Source organism: Capra hircus, chromosome 25 (assembly GCF_001704415.2).
Source record: "Capra hircus breed San Clemente chromosome 25, ASM170441v1, whole genome shotgun sequence".
Classification (NCBI taxonomy): domain Eukaryota; kingdom Metazoa; phylum Chordata; class Mammalia; order Artiodactyla; family Bovidae; genus Capra; species Capra hircus.
This window is the reverse complement of record NC_030832.1, coordinates 22,339,916-22,358,692: the sequence shown is the minus strand read 5'-3', so window position 1 is coordinate 22,358,692 and position 18,777 is coordinate 22,339,916. Positions and strand designations below refer to the sequence as shown.

Below are 18,777 nucleotides of genomic sequence, written 5' to 3'. Positions count from 1 at the left end.
CTGCCTACAGCAAGGAGTCGGAGACAAGAGTACACACAGAACAAGGAATAAAGTCCTAGAGGGAGCTCCAGACAAGACAACTTTCAGACGGAAGACTAAAGGAAAGGTACGTATGTTCAACACTCAAATCCAGGGAGTATGTTAGGAAGTGGTGATTAAGGAGATAGCTGTAAGGTAGGTCTTGAGACAGGGTATTTTTAAAGTGGTAATATATACTACAATAAACCATAAATCCCCAAAGGTGACTCCAAGGTGATGTCACTGCAGAAGTCTGCCCCCACCCCTCTGTTCCTTTCACGCTCTTCTCTCTCCCATCCTGGAGAGGAATAAAAATGCATATCAACAACCTTGCTTTAATGAAAAAAATAATAAAAAATAGCTTTAAACAACGTACCTTTGATTTTTTGTTCAGTGGCCTAAAATAAAAACAAACAAACAAAAAACAATGTAAATATGAAACTGAAAGAAATGGATTGTTATGATAAAATGTTCATACATTACTATTACATAAGACATATACACTCATTAAATAAGGAATCCATCATTTTGATGAACGGCATAGGAAAAGATATGCAAAGAAAGCATACTTTTCCCATAGATGTGCCCCATTGTCCCTGACACAATGTTTATTAATTTTAAAAAATTCTTGAAATGTTTTAGGCACCAAGTGGAGAAGACACCATTCTATGACAGTATATAATAAAAAATGGAACTGCACTTCTCTCATCATTCAGTTTTAAAATTATTTTTATATAACTGTCACCTTTACCTTTAATGGATCTACTGAATTCTGCATATGTTTAAAAGGCTTCAAATTTTCTTATTTCAAATGATAAAAGATAAATCATGTTTTCTGGAAGAAAAGCTGCATATAACTTCTTTGGCCAAACCAGTAACGAATTTAGGCTGCTGCAGTTAAACATAGCTAACTTTTAGGTATTTGGGGGTGGGAAAATTTTGAAACGTATTTGTCTCTTCTGACGCATCTGACAATTCAATTCAAATGACTGTGTTCTGAGGCTAAACGCTACGAGCCCTGCTTCCCATGTCTGCCCTTACTTGCAGTGTGCCTGATACAAGGAGAGGGGCTTGAGCACCGCAGGACTGCCTGAAGGTGCCTGGCTCAAACTTGAAGGGCCTCGATAAGAACTGATTACAAAGGCCACAAGCCAAAATCGACTTTTTGATTATGTCCAACTGCGTGGGAATCCTAAAAAAAAAAAAAAAAAAAAGATACAAGGATAGGCAGATAGGCAGGGAGGTGAGGGAAGACTGAATAATTAGTTACTGAATAATCAGGAATTGTTTCTAAACGAAGATAATAAGCCTTTTTATTAAACTGTCATAGGACAGGATAAATCATTTTGCTTAATCATAGTAAACTGTTGCCAAAACACCATTTTAAAAATTATATCATTATGGAACTACATGGTGAAACACTGTATGGCAATTACTATAATACTGAAGCCAGACCAGACATGAACCTTTGCCAGAAAGGCAGAGAGTAAATCCAAGCACTTAAATGCTTTACCAAGTTTAGAGCACTAGTAACAAGTAAAATAATGGAGGCCCATCTTTACTTTATATGGATTTAAAATTTAAAAGAAAAAAAAATTGATGGAAGGACAATGGCAAAAGACCAGTCAACTAGCTTGAACACTTAATTTATTTCTGGGAGAAATTGTTTTTAAAATCTGGCAGTAGAAAAATAGAACTCAATACCTGAATCCTTTCAAGTATTATAAATATCATGCCAAACAATAAGATAACATAATTTTCTGAAACAAAATCTACACAGAAATTATTCTGCACTGAAAACAGACTTCGTATGCTGTTTTGTGGGGACTTCTGTCTTTTTGTTTAACTCTCCTGGTTTCTTCCACGGTTTATTTCCAAAGGAAACTAGGCTACAGTACATAGAAACCATGACCATATTACTAAATCTCAAGACATAAAGGATTGCTCTTCTAGGCCTTACAATGTGAAGGCTATCTACTATGCCAGCTCCTTTGGGGAAAAAATCCTCCACGTGGCTTGCAAACAGTGGTTAACCTCATTCAAGTATTGTGTCATCTACAGACAACAGCACCAAGGAGACCCTCAAAGGAGTCTGCCCATCGGAACACCAACTAATACAGTGAAAGAATGTTAGTTACCAGAACCCAAGAGCTCCTGATGAGGAGCAAATGGAATGATTCAAACAGGTTTTTGTGCTGAGTTGGTCCGGAGACCCTGTATATTACACAAACTGTTAAAGAGAGAATTTTCCAAGTGGGGGTCAGTGATTTTAAGAGTGTTTGTCTGCAGTGCTCAAAATGAGGTGACTATCCCCAGGTGGTTACTGACCACTGAGATAGAGTTAGTGTGAGCATTTTTTAAAAAGGTAAATTATCCTGTTGATAATATTTTATACTGATTACAAGTTAAAATAGCAATATTTTGGATATATTGGGTTACATAATATATATTAAAATTAACTTCAACAATCTGTTTTTATTTTGAAATGACCTTGTCATTTAAACTGTCTAGGTCTAAGTTTCCTAATCCCTCAAATGGATGAGGAGGGGGAAAAAAAAAAAATCTGTACTGCTTACCTTTCCAGGGCTCCCATGAGGCTCAAGTGAAACATAAATCTTTTCTGGATAAATAATACTATTCAAACGTGAGGTATCATTGTGGATCTTGTACAACAGAACTAAATGATTCAGCAAACTGAGAAGCGAAAGTATTTCTATTTTGAATATTGTTTCCTTAAAAAACAAACAAAAAAACCTGAGCTGCGATCCCGCAATTAGCACCACTGTCTCAGGGAAGACAGTGGCAGACACGCCAGGGCCGTGCCAGCTGTTTTGTTTCCGTCAGGCTCTGCACCACTTGCCCCAGCTCCTCGACCCTTAAGTGCGCCTCAGTGGTTAAGAACTCAGGGTCTGAAGCCCAGCTGCCTTGTTTCCACTCCTGGCTTCACATGAACAGGGTGACCCTGGTCAAAATTAGTTAACTTCTCTACAGCTTGGTTTCCTCATCTATAAGACAGGAACAAAAACACCTACCTTGGACTTGTTAGTCTAAAAGGACTGAACTCATATGAAGAGCTCACGTGGGGCAGCGCCAAGCACACAGAAAGCATTCAATAAATAGGACCGAGTGTGGCTGCCGTCGGGCCCTACTCGCCCATGCTCTGGCTCCGTGCTCTCACATTTGGAAGGGATCTGACTCAAACTCACTCCCAGCTCCCAGGTCTTGCTTTTTTCCCTCTCTTTCAAATCACCTAAAATAGATTCCCAGTCTCAGAACAAAATGACCTTTGGGAGACATGACTAGTATATACTAAAATTTCCAAAGAGGAGGAATGAAACTGGAAGTTTTCTACACTTTATGTCTCATTTAAACTCAAAAGGAGTATATTAAATCCACAAAGCCTTTTATAAAAATCCCTTCAAGCTTTTAACACAGTAGCAGAAACACTCATGAACACTGACTTTTCCACATTCTCAAGCAAAACATCCCGATTTGTTTTGGTGCTTCTCTCCTCCAACCCTCAACCATGATATGCTTTCTAGGAACTATAATTACATGTTTAAAGTGAAGCTGATACTAAATTATCCCTCTATAATTAACCTGTTTCTCATCCTCCTTTTTCCTTCTCACTCCATTTCCCTCAAGATTCCTGCTAGCAATTTCTTCTAAAACCAGAAACGAGAGAAATTCATCCTAGCTCCCTACTGCTACCGCTGTTGCCCTTAAGCACAGACACTACATTTCTGTGTTGCAGCAAATTATTTTCTGGGCCTAGAATCAGAAGATAAGCAAACAGCCATAACTCTTTGATGTGAAATAGAAGGCCTAAAAAAAATCATCTGGTCATTGATTTCTGTTATTAACTCGAGACGTACTGGGACTGAAATATAAAAAAAAACCATGCAATTGTGTATAAACAAATTTTATAGAGGAATTTAAAATACTTTAATTGATACTTAACTAACAGACAAAATTAGAAAAACTATCATAGCATAAACAGTATAGTGAGCTTTGTCTGATTGTTTATGTAAGGAATTACGTTATCTAGCTTTTCATTTAAAATAGAAACTAACTCGAGGTGTGAATTTGAAATTCTTTTAAATTTAAATCGCCACAGTGGCAATTAGGAACTGTTAAATCTGTTTTCTGTATTCATGGGATAGATTTATTAAATACTATATAAAAACTATCATATTATTTCCAGCTTTAAAGTTCACCTTTGGTTGGTAAAAAATAAAAGTACAAGATAATGTTCTGTACCAAAAGGATAAAGCCGTGGCACCAAGTTTTGGAGAACCACCAGCTGGGGGAAATAGAAGATTTCAATTCTATTCCTATTCCATCACTGATTGTGATACTTAACTCATTTTAATGCTTGTGGTTCCTTACACGTAAACTCACTGAATTAAAACAGATAGTATCTGAAATCTTTTTCAGAGACAAAAATACATAGTCTTTTAAAAAGTGTACACAGATTACGTAAAACAGACAGATTGTTTTTACCATAGTGAATTCATGTTTTCAACATTTATATAAATGGGCTCATCTCCCTGACTTATGGAGATGTCTGTCATCTACCTGGATACACCTGCTGGCTCCTACTACAGCCAAAGACAAGCTTAAGGAAACGCAGAATTCCTGTGACTCACGATCTTTCATATGGGCTGTAAGTGTGCCAACTTGGGAGATTTTTCCTTTTGTTTTGTTTTTAAAGAGCTATTTGGTAACAGCCTACAGAAACACCAGCTGTCCTCATTTCACCAATGGGTTGTATTCAAATTCAGTTGTAAGCCAGTTATGTGGAATTCAGAGAACAGTCTTATTTACAGTGCCAGTTTAGTCTACTAAGCTTAACACTTATTAGCAGTATTAAATATTCTTTATATTATGTTCAATCCCCAGGTACTACTGTGCATACAGAATACATAGCAATACCCTATCAAAGCTGAAGATCTGATGAAAGGGGAAAAAACCCTCCTCACATCTCTAAGCCTCTGATGGTGGTTTCAGTGGGACACAGCTGGGGTGAGCCATGAACCATACTGCAAGGCAGAGATGCGGCAGTGAAGAGCATGAAGAACTGTCGCTTCAGATTTTGTGGGTCACAAAAATCATCATTCGTGTGTTGAAGACACTGACTTTGTGATCCAGATTTGGGGATGAAGAACGTAGAGGTAAGCTTCAACGACTAGAGTCATTATTTAAATATGCGGCAACTTTAAAATTATACTCACATTACATATTTTAAAAATACAGTATCTAAAATCTCAAAAGTTCTCATTACAGGAAAAAAAATACGATTAGCTAGACTTCTTATGGTGATCATTGCAGAATGGACACAAATACTGAACCATTATGCTGTATGCATGAAACTACTGAAATAGTTACCAAGTGGTGCTAGTGGTAAAGAACCCACCTGCCAATGCAGGGGACCTGAGAGACTCGGGCTCGACCCCTGGCTCAGAAAGGTCCCCTAGAGGAGGAAAGGGCAACCTACTCCCAGCATTCAGGCCTGGAGAATTCCATGGACAGGAGAATTTGGTGGGATACAGTCCATGGGGTCACAAGAGTCGAACATGACTGAAGTGACTTAGCACACACTAAAATGCTGTATGTCAACTAGTCCTTGATTTCAAAAAAAACAGAATATTTAAAGAAGTCATTTGAGTAACTCCTCCCTTTCTGAGAATTTCCTCGGTAATCACAGTAAACTCCAAATTAACCTGTTTCATTATACAATAAGGCCTCTTCTCTTGTCATTTCACATACGTCCTAAACTTACCAGCTAAATATTGAACTCTAGAAGCAGGGATCAATATGGCCTAATGCCATCACTCAGATGCTTGACAAACTAATGATTCTACACAAAGTGCACCCTAGCATCTTTCTCAATAAATCTCAACTTTCTTAAGACTCTCTTTTTGTTAAGTAACTGGCCTTCAAACAAGAGTATGATAAGCCTTCCTCCCAACTTTAGACTTAGAGATACAACTTTTTTCATAACAAATCCTAAGCAAAGACTGATCAATTGCAAAAACTGTCCTATACCAACAGGTCTCTGACAGAGGCCTAAGGCATCACCAATGCCAAAACTCTGTATACGAGAAACCATCCCAAACCTTACCTAGCAACTACCAATGCATCTTTATCCCTCAATCCTGGGTAACCAAAGGCCAATAATAAGGGTTATTAAATCAACTCATCTCATCACTTACTCATCCTCAGTGCTCTGTACTCTGTCCTTCTCCAGTTTACTGGCTTCACCATAACCCAAACTCTGTAGTCCACAACTGAATTATATTTCTTTTCCCCCTTCTGTGTATCCCCCAACCTGGTTAAACTTCTCCTAAGATTCCCTGGTGGCTCAGACGGTAAAGCATCTGCCTACCATATGGGAAAGCAGGTTCAATCCATGGGTTGGGAAGATCCTCTGGAGAAGAAAATGGCAACCCACTCCAGTACTCTTGCCTGGAAAATCCCACGGACAGATGAGCGTGGTAGGCTGCAGTCCATGGGGTTGCAAAGAGTCAGACATGACTGAGCAACTTCATTTTCACTTTCAAGATGTATTTAGCCACTCAATCTAGAACCTAAGGGTCAATCTAAATTACTCCTCCTTCATATCCTTTAAACAAATTTTATGGATGCTTTTAATAGTCCCTTCACTATTATCACAGTCTCTAACTTCTACCCAACCCAATTCTACATTCGGTCAAGGTTCTAAATACAGTTCTAAAATTGAAAATTTTATGTCACTCTACTAAAACGTCTTGGTCACCCAATGGTCAAAATGAAAGAAGTGCCAACAGCTATGACCAGCCTCTCCAGTCTCGTCCCCTGACATTTCTACACTTGGCTTCATTTCTACACTTGGCTCCTTTCCTACCACCCCTTTCAATCAAAACCCACCCTTTAACCCATACAAGCTATGGACACTTAATTCTCAGTTACTGCAGGAACCATTTTCCATTCTGCTCCTCATTCACTTGGTTCATTTCTATTCTAAGAAAATTCCCCTGTCTCTCTACCCCATTTCAGGCTGAGTTAAACTCTTCTCTCTGTGCTTCAGTAGCTCCCTACCTGCCATAGTTTGGTACCTGAGTTTTTCCCTACTAAATAATGGGGAGATAATTCTGTTACTATAGTCTAAATCCAGTTGCTACTACAAAAAGGGTATATATTTAAAAATTAAAGTCATAACTTTTCACTAGAATATAGAAATGGAATAGGATCTTCATTGGGTCTTTAAGAACATTTTTAAGGTCCTTGAAACAATACAGTAGGAGATGAGTGCCCAGCTCAGTTAACTATCATCAGCCTCCACTATTAATCTGTAAAAATCGTTACAGCCATCTTTTATTTTTCTGCCATTTGTGTTGCTTTGATTATAGTTTTTATCTTTTTATTTTATTTTTTTTGATTATAGTTTTTAATTAATGTACTGGCTAAAGATTTTTTGCAGCAATTATGTCTTAGGATTATTTTTAAATATCCTTTGATTACAGAAGGATACCATGAGAAACTTTTTTTTTTTAGGTAATGAAACATGTTTCTTGATTATGACAGTGGTGATGATATGACTCTAAGCATGCTTCACAACACATAGAACTGTACACCAAGAAGTGAAAATTTTACTGTATGTAAAATCAATATATTATAATAAAAATAAATTTTAAAGGAAAGAAAATACATATATACCCTAACAAAACCTGCAAATTAAAAAAAAAATGAGCCTAGGTACTAAATAAACAGGGAAAAGAAAACTGACATTATCTCCTATTATATTTATTACTACTTCCATTATTATTTCCTATTATGTATATGTATTACATTATCTTATTTAATTCAACTCTCATTTTACAAAACATAAGGAAAGTAAGGCCCAGAGAGGCTAAATAAAGTTGAAGGCCACAACCTTCTGTTTGCTATGTGGAAGAGCCAGACTTCAACTCCTCTCTAGAAAGCTACAAATTCCATGCTCTTCTCACTATAAAATGATGTTAAGTATTATGAAAACCTAGGAACACCTAATTCAAAAATAAAGACCTATGAAAGGACTTACCTTAGAAAAAACTTATTGGCAAAATCAAATAACTATGCATTATATTATACATACATTACTATTTATGCATATTCAAAGACATTAAATATTAAAATGAAACAACACTGAAGTTAAAACATTAAATCAAATGCTTTAAGTAATCCAATAAGAGTAATTTCTTTTTAAATCTATGTTTGCTTAATATAAGTAATTAGTTTATACATATACTACCTTCTTTTGAGCAGCTTCCTTCTTTTTCTTGTCGTCTTTTTTCTTTTTCTTTTCTTCCATCAACTGTTCTTCTTCTTGCACTAAATCCCTGAACCACACAGTTGCAATTAACTTTCCCAAAATGAATGAATAACAGTAATGTTGCATATAGATTCATTTTCACTCTTATTAGAAGATATGGCAAAGTATTCATTTACCATTCATTAATATAAAACACAACTTTAAAACTCAATCTAAGTATACAGCCACTGAACAGTACTTTTCTTTAGTAAGTCACAAGTAGTAGAGCTTTAATGTTATAGTAAGGAAGATAACTTAAAGTTAGCAAATTTTACATTGGCAAACAACAACTCCCTCCAATTCTAGAATGTAAACAACATCTCATGAGCAGAGTTATCTTGTTTCAGTAGCTAATGGCAATGCCTGGAACCACCCCTCCACCCAACCCTCTCCAGACCAGTATCTGGCATAGTTTCAGCTTTCCTTGCTCTAAAAAGCTTTATACTTATTTTTCCCCCAAACTTAAAACTTTTTATTTTGTACTGGGGTAGAGCCAATTAACAATGTTGTGGTAGTTTCAGGTGAACAGTGAGGGAACTCAGCCATACATATACACTTATCCATTCTCCCCCAAACTCCCCTCCACCATCCAGGCTGCCACATAACATTGAGCAGAGTTCCATGTGCTATACAGTAGGTCCCTGTTCATTATCTATTTTGCATACAGAAATGTGTGCATGACCTTCCCAAACGTCTAACTATCCCTTCCCCTCTGGCAACCATAAGTTCTAAGTCTGTGAGTCTCTGTTTTCATACCTATTTTTAGAACACAACTTATTCATAAAAAGATGACTTGTATTTTAGCATTATACTAACTTCATACCCTATGAACACTCAAAACTATTCTATCAACACTTGGGAAATAATGCACTAATATAATTTTTTTTCAGTTCTTAAAATCAGAAATGTTCAAATTTGGAAATAGAACTTTTGGCTCAGGTTTTCAAGATGAATGGGCAAATGTGTTTGTCTCCTCCTTTCTCCTCTCATTCACCAAAATGATAGGGGAAAAGGTACTAAATCTATTCACAGCTGATGAATAAACAAGCGCAAAGGAAGCTACACTCTAAGAATAAACACAGAGAAGTCTTAAATGGCTTTATGTCCCATCCTCTGGTGCAGCTCCAGAGAGTCTCCAAGATTAGAGCTGGCTGAGCACAAACAGGCAAGGAGTAAAGGCTGCATAAGGAATAGAAAGGTCCCAACCGTTCAACAACTCCCATCCAGTCTGCATTCCTGGATGGCTACACGGCCGCAGGTAGCAAATGCATTCAAATTCAGCCTATAACCAAAAAAAAAAAACCAACACTGAAGTAAAGTCAACACCCTTCATACATACAGGGCTCCCCATCAACACTCCTCCAGCCCTTTCAATGTAGAGGGCTACTGGGTAATGAATTCTACACAAAATTGGAGGAAACATACTCGTTACCTACATTAATTACTCTAGTGTCTAGAACCTAAATCTTCATTCATAATATCAACAGACAACCAAAAATCACAAGACACCTAAAGAAAATCAACACACAAAGGAAAAGTACCTAATTCTGCCCTTGAGGAAGATTTTCAGAGGGGTCATTATCAATACCAGGCAGAGATGGTTCAAGGAACAGGAACTAGACACTTGGAAAACTGTAAAATAATTCATTAAGGCTGGAATGCATATGGCAGTGGGGATGCAACAGAAGATAAAATGAGAAAACAGAGACAAATATGTAAGAAACTAGAAGGGGCGCTACAGGTACACTCACACAGAGATTACCCAAAACTTAAGCTGGCTCTGTAGACAGAAGAAATTGAGAGGAGCTGTAGGGAGACGGTGAAAAACAAAGAGTGACATTATGTAAAACTGATGATAATTTAGTAAAGCTAAGTTTACAACTGCTAAAATCAGAAGCTGGAAGAAGAGGATGATAACTGTTGCTGTCTTTCATTTCATTTTGTTCAAAGTAAGCACTGTCTAGTGGCTGATCAAGCCAAGTGTAACCATGATTCACTCTCTAGCATTCTGTGTCAGGGAGGCAATAAAAATGAGCAAGCTTGCACATTATAATCCTAGAAGTCAAGGCCTGAGATAGCTACAGCATAAGAGAAAAACAAGCATTTTAGTAAACAAAGGCAAATAAATTACATCACTGTCATCTTACTCAACCAAAGCTGTTTACTAGCTCTACAGACTTAAAACTCTTTCAGCACTAAGAAGAAACTGGGGATGAATTACCATGTGCATCAGTTTCATCACCTTTTCATCAGGTTTCAATGAAGAATGCTTTATTAACACATTTGAGTAAGTACTCAAATGGCTGGTTAGGAACCCTTCTCACTTGTTCTCAGTGGTATCTCGAAGACTGTATTCATTCAACTTTTAAGATATTTAGGGTCGCTTCCCTGGTGGCTCAGAGGTTAAAGTGTCTGCCTGCAATGGGGAGACCCGGGTTCCATCCCTGGGTTGGGAAGATCCCCTGGAGAAGGAAATGGCAGCCCATTCCAGTATTCTTGCCTGGAGAATCCCATGGATGGAGGAGCTTGGTAGGCTATAGTCCACGGGGTCGCGAAGAGTCGGACACGACTGAGTGACTTCACTTCACTTCACATGCAGAAACATCAGGAATCGTTAGCATTTGCTCTTTGTGTTTGCCTGTGAATTGCAGACAAGCCCTTGTTCTGTAATTTTACTCTATAGGATGTTTCGTTACTATTTACCTGGAATTTTTTTCATCCTTTTCAAACTTCATTTTGAAGACCTTTTGATGACATTAGCAAGTGTTTTGCAGACCAAAAAGACCTCTTTAGTACTTAAAAGATGAACCATTTTTCCTCATGAAAATATTACAGTATCGGTAGACACCAGAAGCATTATGAGAAACAAAAGTTCTCTTCAAAATCGTCATTACAACCAACTAAGCCTACTTTTCCTACATCTCCTTCAGAAAGCCAACTGGAAAAAATATACACACACACACGCCCACAACCACCTGTGCCCAAAAAGTGACTTCCAGAATTTAAATGCTAACAGAAATTCATTCAAAATATGAGTTTATCGTTCGCCTTATTTATCAAAAGGAGTAAGAGTTGATGGATTTGACAGGTCTACATCGCCCATCATATTTGATATGTGCTCCACAAAGAGAACAGTCCAGTCAGCAAAATCATTCTCCCCTTAAAAGTTAGCAGCAGGACATCTCAAAATGCAAGTTCTGGGTCTAGAAATGAGAACAAACCTGAGTGATTAGAACGTTACAGGGACTATGCTGGGCATTTTATGGATATTTTCCCATTTGCCACTTTTTTTAAATGTTAGGGACAGATTCCCCTTCCATAGATGAAGGGTCTGTAGCTCAGAAAGGTTAAGGAACTTGTCCAAGGTCATGCAACTAGAATGGACTGGGGTCAGGACTCCAGTTAGGCTCTCAAAGCCATGGTCTTCCCTTTTCCCTACACCCTGCTGCTGCTGCTGCTAAGTCACTTCAGTCGTGTCCAACTCTGTGTGACCCCATAGACAGCAGCCCACTAGGCTCCTCTGTCCCTGGGATTCTCCAGGCAAGAATACTGGAGTCGGTTGCCATTTCCTTGTCCAATGCATGAAAAGTGAAAAGCGAAAGGGAAGTCGCTCAGTCGTGCCCGACTCTTAGCGACTCCATGGACTGCAGCCTACCAGGCTCTTCTGTCCATGGGATTTTCCAGGCAAGAGTACTGGAGTGGGATCCCATTGCCTTCTCCGCCCCTACACCCTAATACTTCTCAAAGTCAAGTACCAGTACTCTTTTCAGAAGCAACAGAGTTTCCTTTAAATGGGTTAAGTGGGACAACATCTCACTTTTTTCTTCAGACTGTGTGCATACACAATTCTTTTATTTCCTTCCACCTTTTGTAAGAACACTTCAAAAAGAATGTATTGGGTTGGCCAAAAAGTTCCTTCAGATTTTAAATAAAAGACACATTTTTCATTTCACCAAGAATTTTACTGACCAGTGTATTTACTATTTTATTCCACTACCTTCTGCCATTTTTCAAGGCAACTTCATAATCCCATCTTCCCAAAACTTTTCTTCTTTTTGAGCAAAGAACTGTTCCAGGTGCCTTTTACAGTCTTCCAGGGAAGTGAAATTTTTTTCATAAAGAGAATTTTTTAAAGACCAAAATAAAAGGAACTTGAAGGTGCAGTGTCTGGTGAATATGGCAGATGAGTCAGAACTTTCCAGACAAGTTGCACATGGTTATCAAAGAAACACGTGGTCTTGTGTTACCCTAATGGAAGATTCTGAGTTTTCGGTTGACTAATTCTGCACACTTTTTGTCAAAAGCTCCTTTCAGTTAGTCTAACTGGGAGCAGTTAGGCTTCCCTGGTGGCTCAGAGATAAAAAATCTGCCTGCCAATGCAGGAGATGTAGGTTCGATCACTGGGTTGGAAAGATTCCCTGAAGGAAAGGACAACCTGCTCCAGTATTCTTGCCTGGAAAATCCCATGGACACGACAGAGGACCCTGGCGGGCAACCTTCCACAAAATTGCAAGAGAGACATGACTTAATGACTAAAACAACAACTGGGAGCAGCACTTGTTGGAATTAATTGCTTGGTTTTCCGAAAGGAGCTCATAATAGAGGACTCCTTTCCAATCCCACCATAAGCAAATCGCCTTCTCTGGATAAGACCAGCCTTTGGTGTGGCTGGGGGTGGTTCATTTTGCTTACCCAATGAGCTCTTCTATTCCACATTATTGTACAGTATCCACTTTTCATCGCCCACCACAATTTCTTTTAAAAACAGGACATTTTCATTACGTCTAAGTAGAGAATTGCACGCAGAAATACGGTCAAGGTTTTTTTTCACTTAACTTGTGTAGAATCCAAACATCAAAGTGATTAACACAGTCAAGGGGGTGTGACTGATTTTCAATGCTTGATTTGGATATTTTGAGTATATTGGTTATCTCCCACATGGTATAGCATTGATTGTTCTCAATGTCTTGATTTGATTACTATCAACTTCAACCAGTACTGGAGTGCGGAGCATCATTCAGTGACAAATTTCCAGCATGAGAAACTTTACAAACCACTCTTGATACATTAGATCAATCACAGCACCTTCTCCATGCACCGCACAAATCTTTTTTGCATTTCAGTTTTTTACCTTTCTTGAAATAATAAACTATAATATGCTAAAAGCATTGCATTTCCTTCCATCTTCAATATTAAAATGGCTACACAAAACTCACCAATGGTGATGTCTTTTTTCTTTTTTAAATGCACAGTGATAGGACAGCTGTCACAACAGACTCTTACAAAACTGTTTCCAATGAAGTTAAAGACAATTAAGAGCTATTAGATCCACTGTATAGGAAACTGAATGAACTTTTTGGCCAACCCCATCCTACAGGAAACTCAAAGTACTGGAGTTCCAAACACTATGCAAGTATATAATCAGGAATAAGAACAGCAAAAGATTCAATGACAAAGACCGAACAGCCACTGGTTTTAACAAGAGGGGACCAAGCACTGGTGCTATTTAAGACAGCAATTTTAGTATTTGTGAAAGTTTGTGGGAGGGCAATGTGGAAAACAACTAGTGAAGAGCTAAAAGGTCCATGTTTGAGGAGTTCAAGTTTTTTTTCTTTTTTTAGACAGAGAAACATGAAGGTAGCTAAAAAGCTTTCAGAAGTGAGCAATAATGCTTGGCCTTAAAAAAAAACACTCATGAAAAATTCAAGGTGCCTGACAGTACAAGAGAGGCTGTGTATTCATATTCGCCTGTATGTGTATAAAATGACTCTAAAAGAACACCTAAGGAACCAACGGTAACTGGGGGGAGGGGGCAGAAGAAACTCGGCATATGGGGGAAGGGAGACCTCAACATATAAACCTTTTCATTCAATATTTTAAGTTTCTCAGCCATGTGAGTAAGTATTCAAAAACTTAAATATTAAAAGTTTTCCAGTAAGAATATTAAATTTCAATATTTAAACAGTAAAAGTCTGTTCTCTGTTTCTGGTTTGCTGGGAGATCCAGTCATGAGTGCATGGTATATTCTGTTAAAATTCTTTTCTGTCTCTACTGAAATGGTTATAGAATTTCTGACTTTTGATCACTGATACGATTAACTCTGTAGATGGATCTTCTAGCATTGAACCAAGCTTTGCGTTTCCTAGTATAAAGCCAACTCAATACGTTTTTTTCCAAAATAAATTGCTGGGTTTTCTTTCTAATAAAAGGCAAAAAAAACCTATACTAATTCTACTGGTAAAAATGATCAGGGATAATAACATCCAGTGCTGGCAATAATGAGAAATTAAGAGGTTCTCTCTTACATTAATGCAGAAATTACTATAACCTTTTGCAGAATATTGTGGTAACAGTTTTAACAATTAAAGTTACACATAATCTGAGATTTCCCCAGTGGTCCTTCCAGCGGTTAAGAATTCGAGCTTTTACTGCAGGAGTCACGGTTCAATCCCCAGTTGAGGGGAAGTATGATCCTCCATGCCATGGGGTGCAGCCAATAAATAAATAAAGTTACACATAATCTAACCAGGCATCCCATGCTTCAGAATGTATCTTACAGTAATAAGCCACTAGTACACAAGGCCATATGCATATGAGTGGAAAACTGAAATGTCCATCAGTAAAGAGATGGCTCTATAATAGCATAGCATATTGCACTGAAAATAAGTTGTCCTGTTTGTTGATTTGAAGGAATGTCCCTAACATTGTTAAATGAAAAAAAGCAATTTGTAAAACTGTGAAGAGTGTTAGCTCATATTTTTTAAAAGTTGTCTGTTTTGTACACCCTCCTGAACTAGGAACATTAGAGGAACCTCACAACTGAACCTATTTATAAGAATTGTTCAGTTTTTTAAAAAGAAAACCTCTATTTAAAATATTATGGTAAACATGCCCTATTTTTGTAAATTAGTACCAAAAATGAATGCTTTTAAAACCATCATGTCTAGGATTTGCTTTCACTACTCTCTAGGCTGCACTCCATCCTCCCAAAAATAGGAAAAGAGAAAAAATGAAACAAGATAGACAACAAGCCTCCACTCAAATGAGAAAGGCAGCAAGAGACAGATAAAAGGAGATGAGCCTGTGAACCAAGAATCTTGGGAAGACAAAGGGCAAGACAAATGTCTTTAATGGGAACAAGTCTGGGATCCAGAAGGCCCTTCCTGGACCTGATTTTTGATTGTCAGCTTTCCCTTCATTCCCAACATGAATATCATTCAAAGCAATCACTTCCAAAGGATATTCCTGTAAACTGCTGTTGGACATGAACTAATAAGGACCTCTGATGAACAACTTGGAAGGATCTGTTAACAGTAAATTTTTAAACATCACTGATCAATTTCAATCGAAGCCTCTACAAAAGAAAATGTACAAAAATAGATACTGCAAAATAATTGATGAAAAATCAATCAACAGGGGAAAGTTAAACCATAATGTACTCAGATCATGAAACATTACACATTAATTATTTTTGTTTTTTTTTTAAAGGAGGGGAGTTACAGATTTCCATGGTGTGCAGGAAAGAGTTATTATTAGCACAGCAGGTTAAGACTACTATCCTGAGAAAGGACTGCAAGACTGGCTCCTGACTGGGGTCAAGGTACTTGGATTTCAGGGAGGTTCCCACCAATCCAGATCAACATACGAGCAAGAGTTTTGCTAAAAGCCTACTTTGTTTTTGGCGGTTGGGAATTTTGGTACATATTAGGCAGAAGGTACCTACAACTGTTGTTCAATATTGTTGCTCGATCATCAGTCGTGTCTGACTCTTTGCAACCCCATGAACTTTTTTTTAGGGGCTGGCTGCAGATGGTACCTACACAATCAGCTCCTTAAAAAAAAAAAAAAAAAAAAAAAAAAAAACAACCCTATGCACTGAATTTCTAATGAGCTTTCCTGGTAGACACTTAACAAATGTTGTCATATTTTGATGCTAGAGAAATTAAGCACACTCTGTGGTGACATCACAGGGACAAAAATCTTGGAAGCTTGCTCCTAGTTTCCTCTGGATTTTGACCCTTGTGCCTTTTCCCTTTACAGATTTTGTTGTGCATACTTTCATTCTTATGATTCGCAGCCATGAGAATGACTATATGCTGAGTCCCACGAGCCTTCCTAGTGAATTGTTAAAACTGAAGATGACATTGGGGATCCCCCAACAAACATGGCTTTACAGAAAGATCTCTAAGACACACCACTGAGTTGGAAAAAAAAGGTCAAGGTCCAGTTTAGTGTATATCATTTGTTAGAAAATCAAAAAGAAAATCCCATTTTAAAAAGTGCATACCCACAGCATAGCAAAGAAGCAGACCCTCAAGGTACCTGGATGATCTGACTCTCTGCATCCAAAATTATTTAATAACAACCCACACAATGGTTACTCAATAAATCAGTAAGGATGTGCTTGGGGATTTCTGTAAGTCAAGCAGTCTGCTGCGTACTAGGAGAACTCAAGTAAAATTCATCATTTTAAAACTATAATTTTGTAGGAACAACAACTGAACACGCCTGAAATATGGAAACAAGAAATCATCTGGTAGAGGCTATAAGCAAGTTTAGAAAAACAAGACATGCATATGAATTGTTACAGCTAAGGAAAGCTTCAGGGAGAATTAAGAAGTTGATCTGGGTCTTAAAGAAAAGTCAGGATTTCTGCAGAGCCAGAGGGGGGCTGTTTCAGGCAAGGGAGCACAAACGGGCATGGACGCAGCAAAGCACGGAGACCTATTAGCATGGCAATATCCAGAGCCAGGACTGACTGGGTGGAAAAAGGGAGGAACAGCACTGGGTAGAAGCAGGAACAAACCTGCAACTGAATGACAAGACTGTTGCAGTAATCCAAGAAGAAGTGCAATGTCCTGAACCACGAGGGCGGCAAGTGGAAATGAAAAGCGAAGAAATCCAAGGCAATCGTAAGAAATTGAAACTGCTGACAATATCAATACGACTGACAAAAGAGAGATAGGCTAATGGCAACTCCAGACTGTAGAAAGCAAAAATTTCTCAACAGAAGTTCTGCTATTAGAAATGATAACACAGAAGTGATAAAAAGTGAAAATCACTCAGTCGGGTCCGACTCTGCGACCCCATGGATATACAGTCCATGGAATTCTCCAGGTCAGAATACTGAAGTGGGTAGCCTTTCCCCTTTTCAGGGGATCTCCCCAACCCAGGGCTCAAACTCAGGTCTCCCACATTGCATTACCAGCTGAGTCATAAGGGAAATAGAGAAAATAGAGGGCAACCTTCCATAGCGCCCAACTAGCCTATCAGTCACAAATCACTGTAAGGCAAGTCATCTTCACACAGAAGCCAATTGTATGTTCACCAATTAGTTATGAAAATAATTTCACATCTTCTGTCAAAAAATGTTGTTCACCTACTTTTTCCCTTACTCTGTTTTCTCCCAGCCTTTCCCTATCTGCTCATCAGCCTTTGCTTTTTCCCTCCTTCTGTCCTCCTACATCTAAATTAATCACCAAAGCCAGCCTAGTACCACACAACAGGAAGTTGCTGGTAACCTACAAAGCTGTAATTTCACCAGATAGTAGAGACAGAAACTCAATGTTGCAAAGAGATTAAGAGTGATCAGATTTTTAAAAATTCAGCCTTGATATGAAAAATACAAGACAAAAATGAAATATTTTTGGTTTTTAAAATAAGGAAAGTGTTAGTCGCCCAGTCGTGTTCGACTCTTGTGATCCCACTGACTGCAGCCCACCGGGCTCCTCTGTCCATGAAATTCTCCAGGCAATAATACTGGAGTGGACAGCCACTCCCTTCTCTAGGGGGATCTTCCTAACCCAGGGAACAAACCCAGGTCTCCTACGTTACAGGCAGATTTTTCACCATCTGAGCCACCAGGGAAGCCCAACATAAGGAAGGCTAGTGCTTATTTGGAAATAGAAAAGGGGTTAGGGAGCAAAAGTATCAGAGAAGGTAACAATCAACAAGGCAACTCGAGAGCAGCTTGTTTACAGTCACAGGTAGCTCACACCTGCCAATGCTCAAGTCATTAAATAATATTGGTACATCCACAAAATGGAACAGTATGCTGCTATAAAGCAGGTAAGAAGGTCTCCATGTTGTGACATGAAAGGCTCTGAAAGGTATACAGTTGACTGGGAAAAAAAGGGCTCAGTATATTACCTTCCATGTTGAAAGTGGGGAAGAGATACATTTCCCCATGTGCTTGTATTTGCATAAAGGAATTCTAGAAGCACACACACAGAGAAACTAATAAAAATACATATTTGTGACAGAAATATGTGGAGAAAAAGAGGACAAAAGTCAGGGGGGCAGCGAGACTGTATATGTCTATATTGCATTTGATTTTGAACTATAAAGCACAGTTCAAAGTCAACATATCTTCCTTTTAAGAATGAAGACTAAAATAGGATATGATGAGGTAGCCACGAATATCCAGA

The 18,777-nt window shown here is 38.2% G+C and overlaps 1 protein-coding gene across 4 annotated transcripts in view; it reads right to left on the bottom strand.

The window, feature by feature from the left end:
* Positions 1-18,777, bottom strand: part of TNRC6A (trinucleotide repeat containing 6A) — a 97,336-nt gene that overhangs the window by 63,516 nt on the left and 15,043 nt on the right. For all 4 annotated transcript variants that reach the window (XR_001917255.1, XM_018040459.1, XM_018040460.1 and 1 more), the window contains exons 3-4: positions 8,291-8,378; positions 395-416 (exon numbers count right to left, since the gene is read on the bottom strand). Coding sequence is in view for 3 of the 4 variants with exons in the window: in XM_018040459.1 (XP_017895948.1) it covers positions 395-416; positions 8,291-8,378 (110 nt within the window). In the remaining variant the exon portion in view is untranslated. The remainder of the gene's footprint in view (positions 1-394; positions 417-8,290; positions 8,379-18,777) is intronic.